General features: G+C 30.6%; 1 protein-coding gene across 7 annotated transcripts in view; it reads left to right on the forward strand.

Annotated features, from left to right (window-relative positions):
* The window catches only part of LOC148616034 (uncharacterized), a 55,348-nt gene that overhangs the window by 1,149 nt on the left and 31,418 nt on the right, over positions 1-22,781 (forward strand). For 2 of the 7 annotated variants that reach the window (XM_088582668.1, XM_088582669.1), the window contains exons 2-12: positions 3,960-4,084; positions 10,203-10,310; positions 11,142-11,307; positions 11,651-11,747; positions 12,716-12,855; positions 13,146-13,225; positions 13,602-13,678; positions 14,394-14,500; positions 15,640-15,702; positions 16,737-16,791; positions 17,169-17,404. In XM_088582668.1, coding sequence (XP_088438794.1) covers positions 4,003-4,084; positions 10,203-10,310; positions 11,142-11,307; positions 11,651-11,747; positions 12,716-12,855; positions 13,146-13,225; positions 13,602-13,678; positions 14,394-14,500; positions 15,640-15,702; positions 16,737-16,791; positions 17,169-17,404 — 1,211 coding nt within the window. In that variant the 5' untranslated portion in view covers positions 3,960-4,002. Of the gene's footprint in view, positions 1-3,959; positions 4,085-6,336; positions 6,359-7,571; positions 7,698-8,930; positions 9,048-10,202; positions 10,311-11,141; positions 11,308-11,650; positions 11,748-12,715; positions 12,856-13,145; positions 13,226-13,601; positions 13,679-14,393; positions 14,501-15,639; positions 15,703-16,736; positions 16,792-17,168; positions 17,405-22,781 lie in introns of those variants that run through there. The other 5 variants (XM_088582673.1, XM_088582671.1, XM_088582675.1 and 2 more) reach the window with 4 other exon arrangements.

A 22,781-nucleotide genomic window follows, 5' to 3' on the forward strand; every position in this document is an offset into this window, starting at 1 on the left:
GGAAAGCCTTCTAACAAATAATGGACATATTTTGAGGATTTGACAAATTAAAATATCAAACATTTTTTCCCTCATCTTAAAAACATTTTTTACTTTAAAAAATTCAGTGGAAATGAATTGATATGCAATATTTAACTGTAGGAATGTTCATAATGGACAAAATTAAGCTCTTTTGGGATAATTATTTACAGATATCTCCAAAATGAAGAGAAAACAGTATGACATTGATGCTTTGAAATCTGCCTTAATGCATTATTTTGTTAATGATATCTCCATTGTTTGACAAATATTTCCAACAATGTAAATTATAAGATATTTTTTTGTTTGACAGGTTTTTTTGTTGTTGGGTTTGTACATGTACAAACTTTTCTTCAGTCTCTGTTGTATCCAATTTGTCTTCCAAAGGAGATCTGCACTCTTCAGTACTGAGGGAACTGTAGTGTTTCTCATTCATATATCATTTCCAAAAATAGCGATTTTACATGCTTTTTTCCCCAATTGCATGGGCCCCAGGCCCCTTCCCAAAAACAGTAGGAAAATCACTGACAAAAAATGGTGTATGAAATATTAGAAAATTACTCTACAGTATATAAATTTTAAGTGATCTAAAAAAAATGTCTCAAGGATTTCAACTCTACATCAATTTCAATCGAATAATTATTTTAAGTAGGAACTGAAATAAGATAAACATAATTTTGAAATAATTTGCCTTAAGTAGCGAAGTGTTTAAATTCAAACATATAAATATTTCTCTTTTAGAAAATAGATTCTATACAGTCATTTTTGTCCAATGCTATATTTTCATCAATAAATCAAATACTAGCATATTTCTGTTGGTTTAGTAGAATTGTTTTGTATCCTATAAGGCTCCCCATACTTGTTTAATCTCTGCACCAGAAGTAGGGTACAACAACAATAATGGTGGGTAGTTGACATCTTATTTTCATTCACTGGTGTAATAATTAAACAAAGACAGAAATATATATGACATAGTATACAGAAGTGGAAAGTAAAATGTCCGAATTTAATTTATATAAATAACATAAGCATTGTCTGGTTAGATTGGTAACTCGATTGGACGAATAACATGTTGGCTACTGGAATGGGAATAACCCATTATACCTTTATATTTCAGTTTATCAAAGTTATTTAATAAAAAGTTATATGATTTTTATGTCTCATTTTAACTGGACATCAGTTCAAGTTGTAATTGATTTAAATAGCTATAGATATGTACATGCAAAATCTGAAAAATGTGATATACCCCAAAAAAGGCTACATATTTTTATTTTTTGGAATTGACTTGTTTTATGGGTCTATATTATGAAATGTATAATTATTCATTCAAATCTGCCTGCTCTAAGGAGATAATCAACATTCAAAATCCAACAGATTCTGTTGTATTTGAGTGACATTTACCAAGTTATCTCCCTTAATTTATAAATGTACAGTGCATTCTTTATAATTTTTATCTCCTAAGAACACAGGTTATATGAAAAACTGAATGTTAATTTCTGTTTACCATGCCAATTTAAACAAAATGTCAAAAATAAAAATATGTAGGCTTTTTTTTTTACCTATGAATCACATTTTGCATGATATGTAGCTGGAGTGCTACTTAAGATTAAGTGTTATCCATTCAACAGTCCTATTTTGGTTGCAAAGTTGTCATTCTTTTGTTATGTTTTGTGTTTCTCCATACATCTATAATTAGATTTCATACCCTTAGTAGAATTCTGTAATTTCTTACAAGAAATCACTTTGTTGTTTTGCTGTTGTAAGCACTGATTGTTGGTAAATATTGATCATTGGATTTTTTTAATTTCTGTGTTGACTAAAATGTTATTTTTCACTATTTTTAAAAGAAACAAACATATGGTAGTAGCACAAACTATCAAAATAATTTTTAGACATGAATTTAGGGGGCAAATTAGGGTTTTGGTCAAATTACCAACAACTTTAAATTGTCTTTGTGACAGAATCATGACATGATTTGACAATGTAAGCATTGTGATACTGGATTGAAATGACATTGGATTTGAATAAATCAAATATTAGGGAGATGTCGTCTTATGATACAGTTGAGCCGTTCGTACAAAATGGTATAAAAATGATAGATTACAGTAAATTTGTAGTATTTTTATTTTTAATTTTAATGGTTTGGACATTATTCAATGCTGTGTATAGTAATTGATAAATGTGCATTTTATAACTATTGTTTATGCTTCTTAAGCATCTTTTGCTAACTTGTCTGCATTTCCATTTCCTCTAAATTTAGATTGTCTTGGTATCAACTCTATATAGACATGAATATCATTTTCTTTCAATCATTTCATTTCTTGTTATAATTTGAAATAAGTTTTTTTTTTATTCTCCTTTTATCAGATTATCTTTTCCCTGTTTTTATGGTATTATTTGCAGGTTGAACTTCTTTTTAAAATTTGTATGTCAAGAAGTATTGAACCAAAATTATTCTTACTTTCAACTTATGGTAGCACAATACAGTTAGGTCATTTCTGAAAATTTGGTCTCATTTTGTTGAAATAAAGCTGTTTTGAGGCTGTCCACACAGAAATTTCTAGTGTTTTGTCATAAAAAAGTACATATTTTTTAAATCCTTGGTGTGTAGAGGTTCAAGTCATTTATAAGTAATTTAGTGATTGTTCTTATAAAATCCAGTAGCGATGGTAACACACTGAAAAAAAAATATTACTGAGTTATACAAATCAGGGGTGCCTTTCCAAAACTAACAGCCAAATACTATGTTTTATAAAATATCAGGCACTTAGACACTACCACAGGATGAAAGCATGCATGGCATAGGTGGAAAAAAGGTAAAAATAATAAGACTCTTTTCGATTCATTCTCTCACAATTTTAGTCCCAAAAGTTGATGCAAAATCAGGTATTTTGAAAATCAGCCATCTGATGCTGAGGAGAGAATCTAATACGGCAGGGGACTGAAACGTTCCAGATACCATTTTTCATTTAAATTACACCTGTTTACCATAACATATATTACATCTGTCTATGTATAAATGCTTATCTAGATTTAAACAATATATCCACCAAATTTCAACTTTTAATTTTAAGTTTTACAAAATTTGACCGGGGCAACTTGGTGTGCGAAACAGTGCGCCTTACTGTAACTGTATAGTGCACCCTATACACACAATGAAGATTTTCACCTTCTATGGAGAAATAAAAAGAAAAGTTTTAGTCTGTTGAACTTTAAGCCATTTTTGTTACTCTTGGTTATGGACAGTATCTTCTTTGTGTTATCTGTAAGTCAAAAAGTAAGGAACCATATTCATAATTTGCACAGTGTTTATTCCATATTTTTTTTAGGATGTGCATGTTCTATTATTGGAAAATATCACATTAATATGTGTTGTAAACCATGTACATGCTATCATAAGAACATACTTACTTAGACTGTAGTGTTAACTTGATTGTATTTTTATAGGTATTGAATATATTTATGCACTGACAAATATACATTTTGTATCATGAGTTACAATGATGCTGGTCTGTGTTTTTTGAAGGGATCTCTATTTTGACTGCTGTTGTCTCTGTTTGTGCTCGCTTTTTCTGGATCTTTGTTTTTTTTTACTTTCAAATTTTGACATTTCTCACTAACCATGGTTGCCCTTGATCTTACCTAGATGTCATCAATTAGCATTTAGCATCCTGTATTGTAAACTTTAAAAAGAAAAAAACTTCTCCTCTGAAGCAAACCTGTTTTTAAATGTAGATCATTTAACTTCAACTTTGACCAAAATCATCTTTTAATGTATTTGGGTAAATTTTAAGTTTTACTGATAAGGCAACAAATATGGCTGCCACGTTTTGCATGCTCATATGTCTTGTATGGCTTGTTCAACATACATGTATCATCTACAAAAGTATGTGTATTCATGGCACATCTTTAGTTTGAAAAATGACTTCTCCCACTTTCAGGCCAAAAAGGGAGAAGTTTCGGCAGTTTAGAATCTGGAGTGTTATGTATGTACGGTTAGGTGGATCTAAAGACAAAACAAAAATCAGTAGATCTGGACAAAATATCAGGTTTTCATCAGAAACTGGTAAGTCAATTTCAGTTCTATAATGTTGTCTGAAGTTGCTGGATTATTTAACATATAATCGTTTTGCTTTGGTGTTCAATTACAAGGTACATATTGTAACTTCTGTTGTATATTTCGTTAGCTTAAATGTTACTTTATAGAAAAAGGAACAGATATGGTGAAATGCAACAAAAGGTTCATTATGACCTTCTGACAAATAAGGGCTCAGTATTACCATGAATTTCTTATTGACTACAGACAAACCTGTGTATCTTGATTTTTTTATGGCATAGCCAGCATGCCTTAGATATGAGAAGTTACAATTATTTTTTTTTTAATTGAATAAAAAATGACCTCACTAAATCAAATCTACAGAAGATGACAAAATAAACATCTGAAATCCTCATGAAAGGTCCACTCATTTATGCAGTTTAAATCACCTATTGTGTATATGTGGCTGTTGCTCTTCAAATAACTTAATTGTGTATTTGAATAGAGTTCCCCTTTAATACATGCCGTATATGGGGAACATTTGAAAACATTATCTCTTGGTTAATTTTGGTATTCTGCAGAATTGATAAAAACAGTACAGCCAAAGTCATTCCAGTTTTTCATTTAATTATACATAAAATTAAGGTAACTTTTGTATGCTATGCCCTAAAATTTTTCTAAATACACAGTAAAAAAGATCCGTTCGATTAAGTCTGTGGTCAGAGGACTGAGCCCATATTTGTCAAAAGGTAATACATTTTAGCTTAAGTGTTCAGTTACGTAATATTATAGTTCAGTTGCATTTTTTGTTAGCTTAATCTTACTTAGATATGCTTAGCTCTGTTGAACAGTGTAACAGGCAGGTCGTATGTCTTTTAACAGGATTGATAGCTGTATTAAGCCTTACAAGCTGATGTGTTGAGGAACAAAATAATCCCACAATGCATTGTGGCAATGATACATGATAATTACCATTTACATCAGCAGCAGTCTGCGGCTTTAGTCTTATGTCCTATGCGCAATCTAGTAGGCATTGATTTAGGCTAGGAGTCATTCAATGGAAATTTGCTTACTTGCATAAGAAACTGAAAATTGTATAAGTTTATGATTTCAGCCTTTGGCAAATACTGTGGTAGAAGCATTGCTGTCTGACCATCTGTTTGTCCTTAGCACAGTTTCTTGACCTTTCAGGAAGTCCAACCTTTATACAGTTGAATGCACTCTAAACATTTAGAAAATAGAAAATAATACCACATTTTCAATGTTTGGCTTCACAAGTTTGTGTTATGTATATAAGGATTGTATTGGTCATAGACATAGTATGTATGTTTTATTTAACCAAACTCATATAGTATTTTAAGGGTCAACTTTATGATTAAAATATCTTTAGAAAATCTGGGACAAATCTTTTTTTACTTTTTTTTTTATAAATGAATAGGTCTATTTCCACTTCATATGAATTATAACTTTGAGCACAGGAGAACTAGCAGAAGATATTCTTTCATATCCATTTTATAAACTTGCAGTGATGATCACTTTTAAAAAAAGATGTTAGCTGATAATAGAGAGACTTTATCTACTGTTAATATCAATTGTCAGTTCTTCTGCCTTTTGGTCTGGATAATTATTATTAAACCTCCTCTATAAGGTAAAGTATAGCTCTACCCGTGTTCAGGGTTCAACACTAATTTTATGCCTACATTTGTACCTGATTTGAGATAGACTTAGGACTACCTTGAAATTATAATTGGAAGTCCTTTGAGCTCCAGAAACTAATTCTTTAAATTTCATTAGTCCTAAGACAGAATCCCAAAATATGTGTTGCTTTTCATGAATAGTTACCAATTTAGCTACTTTTAAGTACATACATGACACAGAAGTATGACAGTTGTTGTCATTTTATGCCAAAAACATGGTCTTGTTTCCTGCTTCCAGTGTGAAAGAAATAGGGTAGGTAGGTGAGGAAAATTTATTTTCATAAACATTTTACATTGAATAAACGAAGTAACAATCGAGATTTCAAGAGTGCTCTAGTAAAAATGGCCATAAAATGTTAAGTGTAAGCACAAAAATAGGGTAAGTAGGGTAGCTGGAAACAGACATATATTATTTTTTGGCTTATATGTAATGACTTAACAGACTAAATAATGACGATGTGACTTTTTTTTTCATGACCATCTTGGATGAAACCTATGATGCATGCATATAGAACTGTTAGTATAAATTTGCTTTAAACTCTTTATAATTGTCCATTTGTTTTCAGATAAATGTTTTGATACTTTAAATGGCTTGGTTATTGATACTGTGAGTATCTAGCTTTAGATTTAACACATTTTATTTTATATGGACTAATTGGCTGGAACAAAAACTTATTTGTGAATTTAATCAAAATGTGTGAATGTATTTGATTTATTTTGAATGCAAATATTTAAGTAGATATGATTTCTAGCTTCTCAATTAAACAATTGAACAGTCAATTTCTTGGTTTAAGGTAGATACTGATAAAATTAGACTTGGAGATTTACATTTATTTTTCTTTGTGTTTGTCTCAAGGAAATAGAAATTAGTAGATTTTTCCGTGTGATAAATATAAATTTATGGGAAAATGGCTTTAAACTCAAATGTTGACAGGAAAAATGTAAATTAAAGGAAAAGTCTTCACAATTTTATATATCTGATTGTATACTGATAGATAGTACCAGTAGTATCCTTGATTCTAAGGTAGTACTCGTTGACATATTGCCATTAGTACTATAAAGTTACGTGTGAAACATGGAATGTCATAATTGCATGGTTGAGTAGTGCTCTGTGTTTTTTTTATGGTCATTCTCATTCAATTCTGTATGAATAAAACTATGTTTACCTTTATATTCTGGACATTGAGCATGGTGCTTTAAATTTTGGGAAAAGCCAAGTTAACTGTTTTCTTTAAAAAAAATTTAGAAGTGTATCCATCTGTAATTCTTTTACAATAAAATTTGTGCCATATTAACTTGACCATAAATTTTTCATAAAATGTGGAGTACGCCAAAAGCAGGCTTTCTTTAGCCTTTAAAATTTTCTTGAAAATAAAATACAGTGAAAATACTTTTATTTGTGGATACTTATTTTTGTGGTTTATTAAAAAAAACGTTATTTTGTTGATTTGAGAAAGTTCTCTGTCAAATAATTGAATGAGAAATTTTCATTTGGTTGGGAACTAAAATTTTTTGTTTGCAAAACTAGTAAAATCACAAACAATAATACTTTCACAGTATGGTGTTTCTGTTGTTGCAATACAAGTCAGATTTGACTGATTGTTATCACTATGCTTGAATTACATGTACATGAACAGTTATTTTACTTTGAAAGTCAATAATAATTGATGACAGTCTGTAATTTGCATTGTATAATTAATCCTTTATATCTACATTTATATGTTTTACCTTTGGTTGAAAGATATAATAGTACAGGGGAGGTTATCAATATCTTGACAATTCACATTTTATACTGTGAGTATTTTTGGTAGAGGGGTTTCCCTAGATTTCCTGTTTCTATAGAAAGACTGGTTAAGACAATTTGAACATAATTGTGTTTATTTCAAGTTTTTGTTGTTCCATGTGTTTATAACATGGACATGCTTTAGAGAATATATTTGTTAGAAGTAAGTGTTCCTTTGAATTAAGCATTCTGACCTCACAGTTTACTGAAATGTGACTTGTATTAAAATTTTGATATTACGCAAAAGCTGTTTTTCACAATTTCAATGGGTGATTGTTTAGCATTCTTTGTAAAACATTTTAATTCTAATGGGTCAAGTTGGAATGGGATGAATGAAGCATGGGCACCTCTCAAAATTATTTATACTGGTATAATTTTCCCCGCAGTGCAATATGCCTGATCTGTTCATAATTTTGTTGTTGTTTTTTGTTGAGTCAGAGCAGAAATTAAAGATTTTATTTATCATATTTGTTTTTTTTTTTTGTTTAACTTCCATACGATGGCTTGAAAATGTTTTGATAAAAAGGGAATTTAATCACTTTTCTTGATATCCCTGGTATAAAATTAAATTTTACAATGAAATGGAGCAGACACACACATTAATTGTGGTTGATTAAACAACTTTTGCCGTTTTCTTTAAGTCCGTTTCAATTTATTTATAAATTGTTTAGCCTAAAGTAATGATGGATTGTAAGCAATAACCTGCCCATCAAAACTTGAGTGTTTTTTATACTACTAAATATGGATTGTAAAGTCATAAAAAAGAAGGTTTTAAAATGCAAGGAACCACAATGAACTGGAAAGATGAAGACTGTTGGGAAGGTTCAATTTTGTACAAGGAGAGACAAGCTTAATTAAAGCTTTGTTCCTACAATGTTCAGCTCAATAGGATACTAATGTTACAGTTCAATACATTTGAGTCTTTTTGCTCTCATAATGAGACAAATTCAGATACATGTGAATAACGTTTTTAATTGCTTTTGTTGAGCCTTGTTAAAAGGCATGTACATGTATGTATGTTTCCAGATGATTGTTTTGGTATTTCTTTAAAAAAATATTCAACCATGTCAACATTATGACAAGGATCTATATTTAAAAAAGGGGGTTCCCTAAATGATTATGCAATTTTTATCTATGGATATTGTCTGACTTCTCCTCAGTCAGCTATACCGGTATACATGTATAACTCTCATAGATACTAAATCGTGTGAAGTGTAAATGATTTTTAACTTGTCACAGTACCAATCTTACGGTCACTGGATTCCATCCAATAATCCTATTAATTTAAATCTTTGCATCTAGATATATGGGGTAGCTTTAGATTAAATAATGTGATTGACCTGGTTGTTATGTGGTGTGGTATTTTATGTAAACATTCAACTGTTTATGGGTGTTTCAAAGTTTTTATCAGTACAGTTACTGAAAATATAGGTAGATCTTTATATCATATTTGGATTTCCCCACTACAATGTTATTCTTGGATAGTATTGGATGGTTCATTAGACTTGTACAAGTAAGATTAGTTTCATATGATTTAATAATATTTTGTTTTTACTTTTTTAAATATTTTTATATTGTTGATAGAAGTTTTGTAAGTGTAAAGTTTATAATCAGTTTGACATAGATTTGTTTAGTCATGATATAATGTCATATCTGAGATGATACATGTACATGTATGTGAAACTGTTACATTGATAAAAGTGTTAATGTTCATCCTTGTTACTAATAACACAATGGTGTATTGTTATATCATTTAATGGTAGTTGGTCCCTTATTTGACAGGAAGGGTGTTGATTCATAAACAGGAATTTTATTAGGATTTCCTTAATTTTCTTACTTAAATGTTGTGTCTTTTTCATTAGAAAAAATATATACCATCATTTGAAGAAATCTTTTTATGGTCTTGCATGATGAATTTAATTTGTGTTGGATATCATTAATTGTTACAAATTTTAACGAGTGTTGCCCTTGTTTTCATGTTTCATGTTTAGGGCCAAGTATCATAGGACACAGGGACCCTCAGTTAGTGGCCTCAGTGGCCTAGCATTGACAGTGTCAAGGTTCAAGATATGCTTTTAAAAAACTATCAAATTTTGCCAGTTAAAGTGATTTCCTTATAACATAGAGTACACACATTTTGAGTGCCTTACCTGTTAATTGTCTTCCATTTTAACCAGTTTGTTGGCAGGTGGTTCAGTGTTTGTTTATTACTACTTTCTACTGAATTAAACTGTATGTTTGTATATAAATAGTCCATGGTATATACTGCAGAGTTTTTTATTAGATGGTAAAGTACATGCAAGTGAAGTTGTAGTAAGAAAGGTTTAAATATTTTGGGGTCTGGGTCTGGCACTGCAAAACTGGAAACTTATATCTGGGAATGATATAAACTATTTGTTTTGAAATTCAAAAAACTTTGCCAACAGTCAGTCACTCAGACTTAACATTTATTTGTGGTGCTTAGGCTTATTGTTAAAATTGTACATAGTTTACTGACCTAAAGGTTAATAACATGTTGAACTGTAGATCCCTAAATTTAGGGGGAATGGCCATAGATATGGTAAAAAAAAAAACAATGGAAGTAAGAAAAGAGTTTTATTACTATTTTTTTTAAAAAACATGTTCTTATTATTCTTGAATATAAATTTATATTTGTTTCTTATTTCAGTGAAGAGTTTAGAACATTTGAACGAAACCATGTCAGATTCAGATTCTGATGTTCCTGAGCTTGTCCCATCATCGGATGAGGAGGAAGTTAAACCAATCAAAACTAATGGTAAGTTACTGTTTTGAAATTCATTGTCAGATTAATGGTCTATAACTTGCTTTGTGTACTTTATGCCATGATATGTGGAGAAACATTTTAGTTTTAATGATTGCAACAAAAAAAAAATCCAGTTGTATAATGATATCATGCTGTCCTCGGTGTTGTCCACATCTGTAGATGTTTTATGGCTAGACAATAACAAGTATAAAAGAAAGAACTTAATGACTTTTTTTGTCATAAGGTGCCATATCATTAAAGGAAAGCTGGGACTGATTTAATAGGTTGGGACTTGAGCCATTTATGAATTAGGGACCAAAAAGAGTGCCTTTTGATTCTGGTCAAATTCTTACCCTGTGTCAGTTGAAATTCATCTCTGTACCAAACTTGAATGGTGTGACCATACTTGTCTAACTGTTCAGGGATCTACCTGTGTGATCATAGCATCTGTGCCGTGTAAAGTATTGTATTTTTGTAGAGATAGAGTCATTATGCATTATGTACTTCTGATCCATCAATATGAAGTGATTTTATATGGAATGTGTTCTTATGTGGTACAAGCAAGTATTGTTATAACAGGTTAGCTCATTATAAAAATGGATATCTCTATCAGTTGGGTGTAGCAACTATGATTTAATTTGTGTTTGCTTTTGCATGATGAATTGTACCGTCCTTCCTTTTCCTGGGTTTGACTAAAAGGGTTGAGTGGGGGTACTCTTAGCATGACAGAGTGTGCAGCATCTTGTCTACACGGAACATTTTTCACAAAACAACTGACTATGGGATTGAAATTTTAGAATAAAGTTATTAATAAAATGAATTACGTCATTTTTTTTTTTTCAGATGAATGTGTGGATATATGGTTATCAAAGAATGTAAAGTTTTTGGATAAGCAGGAACACAATGTTCGTATCTTCTCTTTAGGACCTTTAATGTTAGGGTTGGACTCCTTTATATCTAAACCATGGCTATACTGCATGTTTGAGGCAAAACTAATAGGAGAAAAAAAGTAAGTAATCAAGGTAGATACTAATAGTTTTTATGCATTGATGTCAATATAGCCATGGTCCATATTGCCTACTTTAAGACAACTTTCATGTTTGATAACTGTTACTTGTTACACAGACCAAAAACAAAATTGATAGTACATGTAATAAATATCCATTGCAAGTTGATGTGACCCCATTTCAATCAGGTCAATATTCTGACCTCCATGTTATCAGAAAATGTACTTGTTTTCAAGATTTATCCAAATTTAAAAAAAAAAAAATTGAAGGACATTTTAAAAATAGCACGTTGGAATGAAATGTAACCATACAAATTATGCTAACCTTGTCAATCTTTTGTTGCAGATTTAAAGAGAAAGCTGAGTATACTAAGTTATCAGAGGAAGAATGGCAAAATCTAGAAATTATAGAAGTTGTTACAAAACTAGTCATTAAAAAGATGGTAGGGTGAATTGAATATCATAGTAAAACTACACATTAAGTGTCAGTATCTGTAAGAATCAGGCAGTGGGTGAAACATGGTATGAAATAAAAACCCATTTTGATATTTTAATTTGACAATTTTCACCATCAGAATCAAGGAAAACAGACAAGATTTTCCATATGGTGGCCCATTGAGTTACAATTTCATTGAAATGTACTGAAAATGAACATTTCAAGGGCGGATAACTGTCAAAAACCTCATTTTTCTAACATTTGTTTGAAAAATTTCTGAGCAAAGCCAGTGATGCAGAAATCAAATAATGGTCTTTTAAAATGGAGAAGGTAGCCTTGAGTGATATTTTATTGTCAGATCAGTGGGTTTTTTCTATTTTGCCTGATTCTTATAAACACTTACACTTGAAGATGAATGAATTGCTTGAGACAGTCAGGATGTTTAATTCTAAAGCACAATAATTAGTTAACAAGTGATAAGATTGTCAAATATTACATTTTAGTCTATAGAACTAAATTTGGCTTCATGATTGCTTCAATAACATCTATTTTCAAATTCATAGTCTGAGTGGCAGTACCTGAGATTTACAAAAGAAGGTGGGCCCAAACATGAGGTCCCAAATTTTTTTCTCCAGGAAAATGTGAAAAATTCTGCATTATACATGTTATATTCACTTGTGTTATTGATACAATGTGAAATTAACATATTTGCTTGATAATCTACTGAATGTATTGCTTTCTGAATATTTTTCCACGCTTTAACATAATAAACTTGTAGCGTATATAACATTTAAAACATTTTTCAATTTCATTTATTATCTGGTAAGAGCTGTTGAGGAAATCAGAGTATAATTGTAATATTATACTGAACTTTAAGGGCTAATTCACATGTTTGAATGCTCAATTGTTCAATGGTGAAAAATCTTTGCACATAGAATTAAATTTAAGTTAATATATTGCCCTGATTTTTTTCAGAGAAAGAAAAACTTTTTGATTAACACACTGAATATGATAGATGATATAGAAGCCAATAACAGAGGGGATGGAATTGATGTGAAACACTCTATACAAACTGCTACCAGTACCAAATATACACAGATTCAGAAAAATGTTTGGTATGTTGGAGGTTCATGTGACATTGATGTATGGTGCTAGTGAACAAATAGGGCTTTCAATTACTTTTAGAATATTGTCTAAAACAGACAATTTGAAAATCAAACATAATCAATGACTAAGCCTGCCAGTGATTTCATAGAAAACTGCTTCTTTTTAATTGTTAATTTTAACTCCAAGAAAATGTGACATGTGGCACAAGACCTGAAGAGTAAAGGCTTTATCTAAATAAGAATGAAGGCATCATGTAGGTTGCTGTTTAATTTCATTTTAATGATTTTTTTCTTAACAGGGATGTAGCATTGTCTTATCCTGAATTTAAAGAGAAGAAACAGAAAGTCAAGTTCTCAACCCTATATGTGTGTAAATTATGTAAGTAATAAAAGGTTTTTAGCCATGTTAATTGATGCTATGTTTTGTAGATTCTCAATAATTTCCATGATTTTCCATTTCTAATTACACTTTATGGATTGTTGATCTATCCATAGTCAATATGTTCAAATTCAGGATTTTACTAATCATTTAAAATACAGCCTGGATAACAGATTAATAAGTGACATGTACAAGTCTGCACTGTTCACTTTTCCAGGGTGGAAGATAATTTTATTGAAATTATAGACCTTTGATGGATAATGTATTATATCTTGACTTATTGGATCAAAAAATGTTAGGATGCAAAAGAATTTAATAAAATTGGAAAATCTTTTATATGTATAAAATTATATAAAAAATGTGTTGCATGCTTCAGGCCACATGATGATAACCAGTCTAGCCAGGGAAGGTAAAGATATGGCTGAAGATTTTAAAAAGTCTGTTAAAACAAAGGTAATATGTCAGCTGAATATATATGTGTAAAAGATAATCTGGATAGTTATTTTCATTGGTATTAACTTATGTGGTTATAGAGAAAATCACTTGGCTTAGTATTAGATTTTTTGTTTACAGTTAAAAATTGACAATCATGTCTGCATTTCCAAAAAATATATATTAGTAAAGCAAAGCTATTTTTGCTTAAGATATAATACTAAAAATAAATAAAAATGAAAACACAACATAATTTTAGGTGGTGTGGGGGCTCCCTCATTGTTCATGGAAGACTCGTGGGAGGCCTTGAGCTGGTATTTTTCATCCCAATGGGGTTGTTTTCTTTTGATACATTCACCATATCCATTCTCCTTGTGTTTTATATCTACACTCAACAAGTCAGTCACCTTGCCTGGCCACCTGTCCAATTTTTGGGAATTATCAATTTCCCCATTGATGGATTGATATCAAATTTGGTGTGTGGCTGTATATAGATATGGCATAAAAGTTATTTGTAGGACTTAGCCATTTTGGTCTAGCCTTCATTACAATGTGACTCACTTACACTTTTTTTAATTTGAATTTGAAAAAAAAACTCACTCCCCAAAAAACAAACTTCAGCAAGTTTTGAGTTAAGGAATCACTGTTGAAATTCAATCCATTCTACATTGTGTTCAAAAGAGATACAAATTTATATTGTAATATAATTTTCAGTACACCTTAATTCATTTTGCAGAGTTGTGCGGAAAAGGCTATAGGCTTTAAAGACCAGGGCAATGAATTTTACTCCAAACAAAAATACAAAGATGCCATAGAAAAGTATACCCTTGCTGTTAAAGCAGAGTGAGTATTGTGAACACTATACTCAGAAACTTCAGACCTGCCAAAATCGTTTTTCAACCTGTCGGACATTTTGTCTGGCAACCTAACAAAATCTGCTGGACCGAACAATTATCTGCTGGACTGAAATCATTTCTCTGATCCAATTTAAATTTGCCTCGATTCGGACACCATCTTGAAACCTGAAGTTCCGGTTGAGGCGTGTCTAATAAAAAAAAAGTAGCAGACACCTGGTCCAGAAATCTTGCAAATTTTACCGGACCAGCAGCTAAAAGTACCGGTCATGTCTGACGAATTTCGCCATGACTGAAACTTCAAAATCATATTACTCAGAATTCCCTTATATTTTCATTTTTGGCAAGATCAGTCTGTTGGACAACTTTTTTTTATAATTTGACCCAATGATTTGTTGAGGATTAAGCCTTTTAATTATTGAGTAATGTATACTTTTTTCATCGTTTATTTTCACCATTACACATTGCAACACATTAATAAATAGTTCATATGCTATATACGATTCTCTGAAATAAATGCATAAATACTATTAATAAAACGAAACATAAATAAGTATTATTACATCTAAATAAACAAACTTTCTTCAATAATTATGGCACATCTGAAGTCAGTTTCTTAAGTATCTGACAAACAGTGATATATTATTTAATGCGAGAATATACATTGTTGGTAATTAAATTAGTTAAATACCATTGACCATATGACAATATTTCTCTATATAAATAAAAGATAAATTAATCTCATCAACTATGGTCTTCAAATCTCTAAATCCCCAGCTGGTGTACAAAAATCGCCTATACCCAATATACCTTACAAATGTTTTGCGTAAAGTATATTTCACCGGAAAACGTTGTTTCACGCTAAACTATCAATTGAAAAAAAATTAATTTATAGTATTAACGAACCCATACAAATTAAAATTAAAAGCATTTTTTACTAAATAGTGTTAAAAAAAATATGAACAATTATACGAAAAAGATGAACAAGTGAGTACCTTTTAAAAATGGTTCTTACGTGATTACTTGGGTGTATCACTTCTAATAACAGTATATCAGAATTTTCCTGCTGTACATTTCACCCCACTTCTTTTCATTACTATTTTAACTTTTTGAAATATGTACTTTCAGCCCATTTAATCACCTGTGTTATGGAAACAGAGCTCAAGGTTACCAAAAACAAAACAAGAATTAGTAAGTACTGTGTTAAATTTAACTTTTTTTTAGTGCATAGGTACTTTTTAAAAGCTTCTTCTGGCGGACATATTATGGTGCATTATGGTCAGTTAATCTGTCCATATTTTATACAGTAAATTTATATGATGAGTTTTTTTTTTTAAACTTTTAGCACCATATCAGTCTTCCTCATGATGGCTTCCTTTTGTTTGTATTGGTAACCAATTTTATGTTTTTGTGTGTACTTGGAACACCCTAATATGAGGGACTATTCAATAATCTTCTGGTTATCATACAAATTTTATAAGCTGATAGACTATGAAAGGATAGTTAATACAAGTTTTTACATTGTAAAAAGGATATGATCTGGATGTAGAAATCAACATTTAATTTTAAGTAAAGAATGAACAAAAGTACAGCTGTTCTTAATGCTTAAAGATCAAATTACCAACATTTAATTATTTACCATCTGTAATTTATTGTAGATAAATAATAAATATATGGTTTTTTTTTAGAAATGCTATTAAAAGTTCAAAAACAAGTCTTTAGGAATGAAAAAAAAGAGTTGTTTTTCCTCAAATTTCATTTTTTTTTTTCTCAAATCTACAATTTTTTAAGCAATCTAATATAATATATACTGAAGACCCATTCAGATGCTGGAAATTGTGCAGCTACTGTTTCAACATGAAATATTTGTATAAATCAACTTGTAGTTCTAGTTAATTTGATCTAAAAGCATGTATTGTATAGTTGTTATATTGTATCATTTCTACCAAACATTAGTCCAGGTTTCTAAGAATTACATTGTTCTAGGAATTTTGAAAATTTGAGGTTTCACAGGAAAACTCCAAATAAAGATTAACTTTCCCACAGTCTTAAAAAATTCAAGTTTTCAACTTGCCTTCAGGAAAGTAGAATATAATATACATGTACAACTTCCCCACACCAAAATTGCATTTGCCTTGGGTGACAGGAAAGTGGTATCATAGAAGAATGCTGGTTATTGCCATGACCTCAGTATATCTCAGTGATGGTATTCTTGTCATTTACAGTGAAGCATTGGCAGATGGAAGGAGAGCTGTGTTAATGAAACCAGATTGGATTAAGGTAGGGAATAATTCTTCTTAACATTCACTTCATGATATACAATTGAATTGTGATAAATTTTAAATACTGTAAACCAACATACTTTATTTTTTGTCTTTTTGAAGTTTTATCATTTGAAGTGCCCTTTTTTTTGCTTGACAACTAGATTTATGTTAATTTTTTTAATCATTCAAATGTCATTCTTGTTTTAATAAAATATTGATGAGAACAATTATAACAGCAGAAGCAAAACTGACTGGATTTGAAATTCCTTATATTCCAAGCTGTATCCTTAACTTCTGAAAATGCTGTATGTAAAAGTTCAAAATAATAATAGAAATCTTTATCAGTCATATTTGTGTGATTTAAGAATTGGTATTTTTATTTATTTGTTGTAGGGATATTATAGATATGCTCAAGCCTTTTACCACACAAATAACCTTAATATGGCCATAGCAATGAATAAAAAGGGACTGAAAATATGTGAAAAGAGTAAGGACAATGATAAGATGTTGAGTGAACTTAGAGAACAGGGTCACAAGCTTCATGCTGAGAAGTTAGGAAATGATGGAATAGAGAAAATTGAACAACTTATAGCCCAAAAATCCAAAGAAAATTACAACCCATCTTGCAGGTATATACATATATATATATATATATAATATTAAAATGTATCTACCAAGATTCAAATCTGGGATCCTAATACTTAGACTAGATGTCTAATCTAATGATAAATTTTTAAATACATCTAGGTATGTAGAAGTACAAATGATTCTTGTTAAATATATTTCACTCCACCGGTTATGGGTTTAATGTGACATGCTGTATGATCAGATAAAGTTAATATTCTGTTAACAAGCAATCATTAAATGGTGGAAGGGTTATGCTATAAAGGTGGGAGCAAAGTCAAATATGACATCAAAGTTTTAAAGATTGCAGACCTTAATAAAAATACCATATAGTTATGTTAGTAGAAAGCATGTTCATCTCAATGTTGTTTATTGTTTTTTAATGAATTGTAGGGGTTTTCCATTTTATCAAATTGACATAATTGGAATTCTTGAATTATAAGTGTGATAATTTAATGTCAATATTCCGAGTCTTAAGCATAGCTATTTTTTTCTGCATTGCAAATAGAAATTTTGATAAAAGTTAATAAGCAGAGTGCTATGAGTATGACACATTGGTTTTTACTCTGTGTAGGTAACATAAAGGCACAAATCCCACAAATACTTAATACTTGTCGAAATCCCTAACTAGATATTATTATGGGCATTATCGTATATACTTGCCTTAAAGTCAGATTTTTGGAACTAAATTTTGAACTGCTAAGAAGGATTCTAACTTATAGGCAAGATCTAGCTTATGAACTGAAATATCAAAAGCTTGATAAAAAAATGAGTTTGACACAAACATTTAACAGCAAGACCAGTGCCATTTTGCCCCAATGTTAACTTGTAAATGTCAGTTTTTGGAAGACTGTCTTCACCGTCTACCTTTTACAGCTAAAATATGATGCAGTAAAAGAATATTTGCTGTTTAGTCTTCATTTCACCACAATACTGGCCTTTTATGATTTTATTTGTATTTCCCACTCTTCCATTTTGTGTATTGATTTTTGCTTGTGTACACACTCATACAGCCGAAAACCCAAAGTTGTGATATAAACGCAAACCAATAACGTACCATCATTCGTGACAAAAGTAATCAATATTTTAGAATTCTTTTTATGAATTTCTTTTTCCTTAAGCTAAAACCTTTTAACTTACTTACTGAAAAATCTTCAAAAATGAGTTGTTAAGAGTATCATAAACTTTCTGTTTTGTTCTTTGTTGTTCCCCATATTTATGATTTTGTACCAATGAATAAATGAAAAAAATGGTCATATTTAAACAGTTCACAAGGCTTATCAAGAATTAAATTACTTACTATTATAAAAACAACTGGTTTGTAATTATTTATTTCAACATTTATTGATGTTATCAAAATAAATAGGTATACTCATTGTTATTAAGGAATGTTTTGCAATGCAGCTGTCAGAAATCAGTCTGACTTAAAAGTGGGTCAAGACTAGGTTCCAAACATTTTGGACTAAAAAGGGGGTCGACTTATACTTGAGTATATATGGTATGTGTTCTGAATGCTTCAGGGTGCTGGCTTAATCTCTGGCTCCATCGTATAAAACACTTGAATATTAAAGTTCCTGCTTTTTTTGCCATGCATTTTGCATAGGAGAAACTGCAAGCTTTTTGGCTTATTGTTAGGTGGATGTGTCTTGAGTTGACGACATGCCTTGTAGTTATGGAAATGTCGACACCCATAGGCTTTGGTTTCTGCATATAAGTAGAGTTTTAGTACATTTGTAAATGAATCTACACGAACCCATTAGACATTTGGTTTCTAGTTAATATGTGGGGAAATAGTAAACGGATCTACACAAATCCTGTCAACATTTGGTTTCTAGTTAATGTGTGGAGATATACTGGAATAGCCCTAACAAAAGAGGGCTCTAAAGGAGGAAATGAAATTTATATGTGTTTGTCGCTCATATTTATAGTCTGAGTATAATTAGTACCAATGCTACCCACTACTGTATAATGAAAAATACTTTTTTAACATTTATGTATAAGAGGTAAGTAGATCAAGAATTTCAACACTTAGGTGTACTGTCTTACTTACTCTTTGTTAATTTGAAAACTATGTTGTGTTTTAAGATATAAAATCAGAAAAACATTGAGAGATGAATCATTTTTAGATCCTGTTGCTAATCCATATGAGGGACCCAGTAAAGGTGTGTTTGTGTTTGTCCATCACAAATTCTTGTGGATGTAACCCCTCCATAAAGACTATTGATTAGAATATTTATCAAATTGTGTAAGATTGTAAGTCATGATATGTTTATATTGATGTGCTAGCATTTTAATTAAAGGAATATTACTGGAACATATTTTGGTGTTTGTGATACATGTAGTACTGTTGAAGTTCTATTGTTCGTGGGCTACTAATTTTCATGGTTTTCATTGGAAGGCCAAACCATGAAATTAAGTTCCTGAAGAAAAGGAGATTTCCCTTGATGTGTATACTGAGGACCTAAAAACCATGAATTCAAGAATCCACGAAATTGTGTTTCTTCCCTATTTCACGAAGTGTTTCTTCCCTATTTCACGAAAATTGGAATCAACAAATTAAAGTACTTTTACAGTATATTAAAGTGAAAAGTAGACAAAATATTATACTAGGGTAATTAGTAGACACATTTCTTCTGATTTGACAGATCAAAGAACTCCAAATTATTTGTGCATGTGATCGACGATTGTGACATTTTGAGAAAATTTTGTCCCCTATGGCAATATGAAACATGAATGCTTGGCATCTGTTTGTCATAATTTGTGAGTAATCGTACACCTATGTTTTTAAATTGATTTGGATAGTATTAACAGTAGATTGCCTCTATGGACCTCTCCTATAAGTCTGAAAAAATATTTTTTGAGTTATTTCCCTTTAACTATGTTTATAATGACTCTCATGTCCAAACTCTTAATATAATTTTGGTACAATTAAACCAGAGGTTGCTTTTAAGGATTTAAAGAAAATTTAAAAAAAAAACTATGACTGGCAAATATTTTGTGAGTTATTTCATGGAAATTTAAATTTTGAAGTAGGCACTGTAAGCATTCTCACTTTTCATTTCCTTATAGAGTTTGATAGAATTTTTAACAAATGTTACAATAATGAATATTGGATAAGTTATAAAGTCACGAATGATAATGCCTATTTTACTTTAAAACAAAAACTGAAGTGGATGGATTAATACATAGGACATTCTTTTTTAGCTTGATAAGTTGTTTGAGTTTTGTTGTTCTTTAACAAGGTCATAGCTAAGACCTTATCAGTAGTGAGGCAAAATACTATTACTGAGTGCATTGAGATGAAAAAATGGTATTTTTTTTATGATTTTTTTTTTTTTAATTTTCAATGAAGAAAAACCTATTTCCTTATTTCATTGACTTAATAAATATAAATAGCAACAAGGATTCAGTAAGTATGTTTCCTTTTTCAACCAGCATAGGATGAAGGATTACAGTCTAGTGAAGTGAGCTAAGAAGTTTTCTTATTTTATTTTATTTTTTTTTTTGGGGGGGAGGGGGATTTCATAAAAAGTCAAGGTTTCATACAAACTTTTTTTTTGGGGGGGGGGATATGCAAGCCATTGCTGGGTCTACCCATATGAATTCATGTCTTCAAACAGCATAGAAAAGTAGAAAAATCCCTCCAACTGAAAAGAGTATTTCTCTAGTTTGTAATAAATTGATGGTAACTTACTTGCATTTTCCATTTCTATATTATTTTTTATTCATATCTTAAACTTCATGCATAGACATGCAGGGGTGGATCAGAGAAAAATCATTGTGGAGAAATATCTATTGGATTGTTTCAGTAATGTATACTATTGATCCATTAAAACAGTTTTCATAAAGTATGTTTTAAAGTCATGAACTCAGTTAAAATTATTCTTATGAAAAATGAAAATCATATTTGGTTTAAATTTTAGTGAGGCAACTGCCTCAAATGGTGCTACAGTAACCATGGTAACCACTTTCAAACCCCTGTATTAAAAAAGGATTTGGACAGTTTTACCATTTTTTTTTTCATGTTAATGAGTGAACATGCTCTTTGATTTGCATCTTTTTTCTTTGTGTTAAGTATGTATAACAGAGAGACATAAATACTAAAACATGCAGTTAATATCATTTCACTCATCAATTATCACTGATGATCACACTTATACTGTAATATTGAAAGATTGATCAGGAATAAGCCTATTTAGATGACTTAATGTCTTACAAGTTATTATTTTACATTATTTTGTCATAGAAGGGTTAGACATGATATTTCTGTTAGTTTTCATTAGCATCTGATTGCAGGTTATTCACTTTTCTTCCCACATGCACCTACAAGATCAGAATTTAGAAATTTCGAGAAATTCATTTCCTCTCCAATTTCTTATGTATTTCTTTAGTTTTGAATTTGAAAAAAAAACAATTAAGGTCTCTCCATAGCCTTTTTTTAAAGTTCATGAAGTTTGAATTTTTCTTTTTAAGTTAAGGTAATAGTCAAAATGTCTGCTGCTTCCCAAGTACACATTTGTTTGTCATCAGTTTTCGCTTTTTTGAAAAGTTATTGATGGACTTCTCTTCATGAAGTTAGTTTTGAGTGGCAGTAATGAGAATTATTATGATATGAATACTGATTGTACTATCCTTATTATTGTAAAGACATTGTTGAACCAACCAGTGAAAAACCAATGTATATACCCCCCATTGGTTTTATGCTTGCCTAGTTTTTTCCGACACAGTCGGTATAGTTTCTCTTTTTACCCTTTGACCTTAAAGATGCTCTTCCATGGAAAGGCAAGTCACCTGATGGTGATTCTGTTTCCCGATTGAACAAATACTGATAACTGAGTGGCGTTCGAAAAAACTATGTCAAAAATTGAAATTGCTTGCCATGTGAACAGTAATCGGGCGGCTGGAATTGAAAGGTTGTTTTTATTTGAAATATGTAACTAAAATTGTGAAAAATTGGCCAATGTACGGTTTTAGGGGGTGGCCGGTCTATTGAAGACAAATTACACAGGTTTTAGGGTATATCGGCTGGGACTTTTGAAAATGACCGGTTTTCTGAGGGTCCGGTTTGGAGAAGTTTCAGTGTACTTGTTTATCAGATGTTTAATCAACTTCTAGATTAAATGGTTACCAGACTGACAATATATTAAAGATCTGGTTTTATACCTTGAAGGGGAGAAGGCAGCATTAAATGAAAGTTCAAAGTTTTTAATGTCAGGACCTTGATTTGAAAATTTTCATTTAAGAAATACATGTTCATTGGTATATTGTTTAGTTTTATCCAAAGTTAGAGAACCAATGTGTACAATGGGTTGTCTTTTTTATGTCTTTTACCATATTCAATCTATTTCTCTACAGTATTAATCTTATTAGCTCATTATTGTC

The sequence above is a fragment of the Perna viridis genome, chromosome 5, assembly GCF_037379345.1.
Source record: "Perna viridis isolate PV_CMFRI_1.1 ecotype Kerala chromosome 5, ASM3737934v1, whole genome shotgun sequence".
In the NCBI taxonomy this organism is placed as follows: Eukaryota; Metazoa; Mollusca; class Bivalvia; order Mytilida; family Mytilidae; genus Perna; species Perna viridis.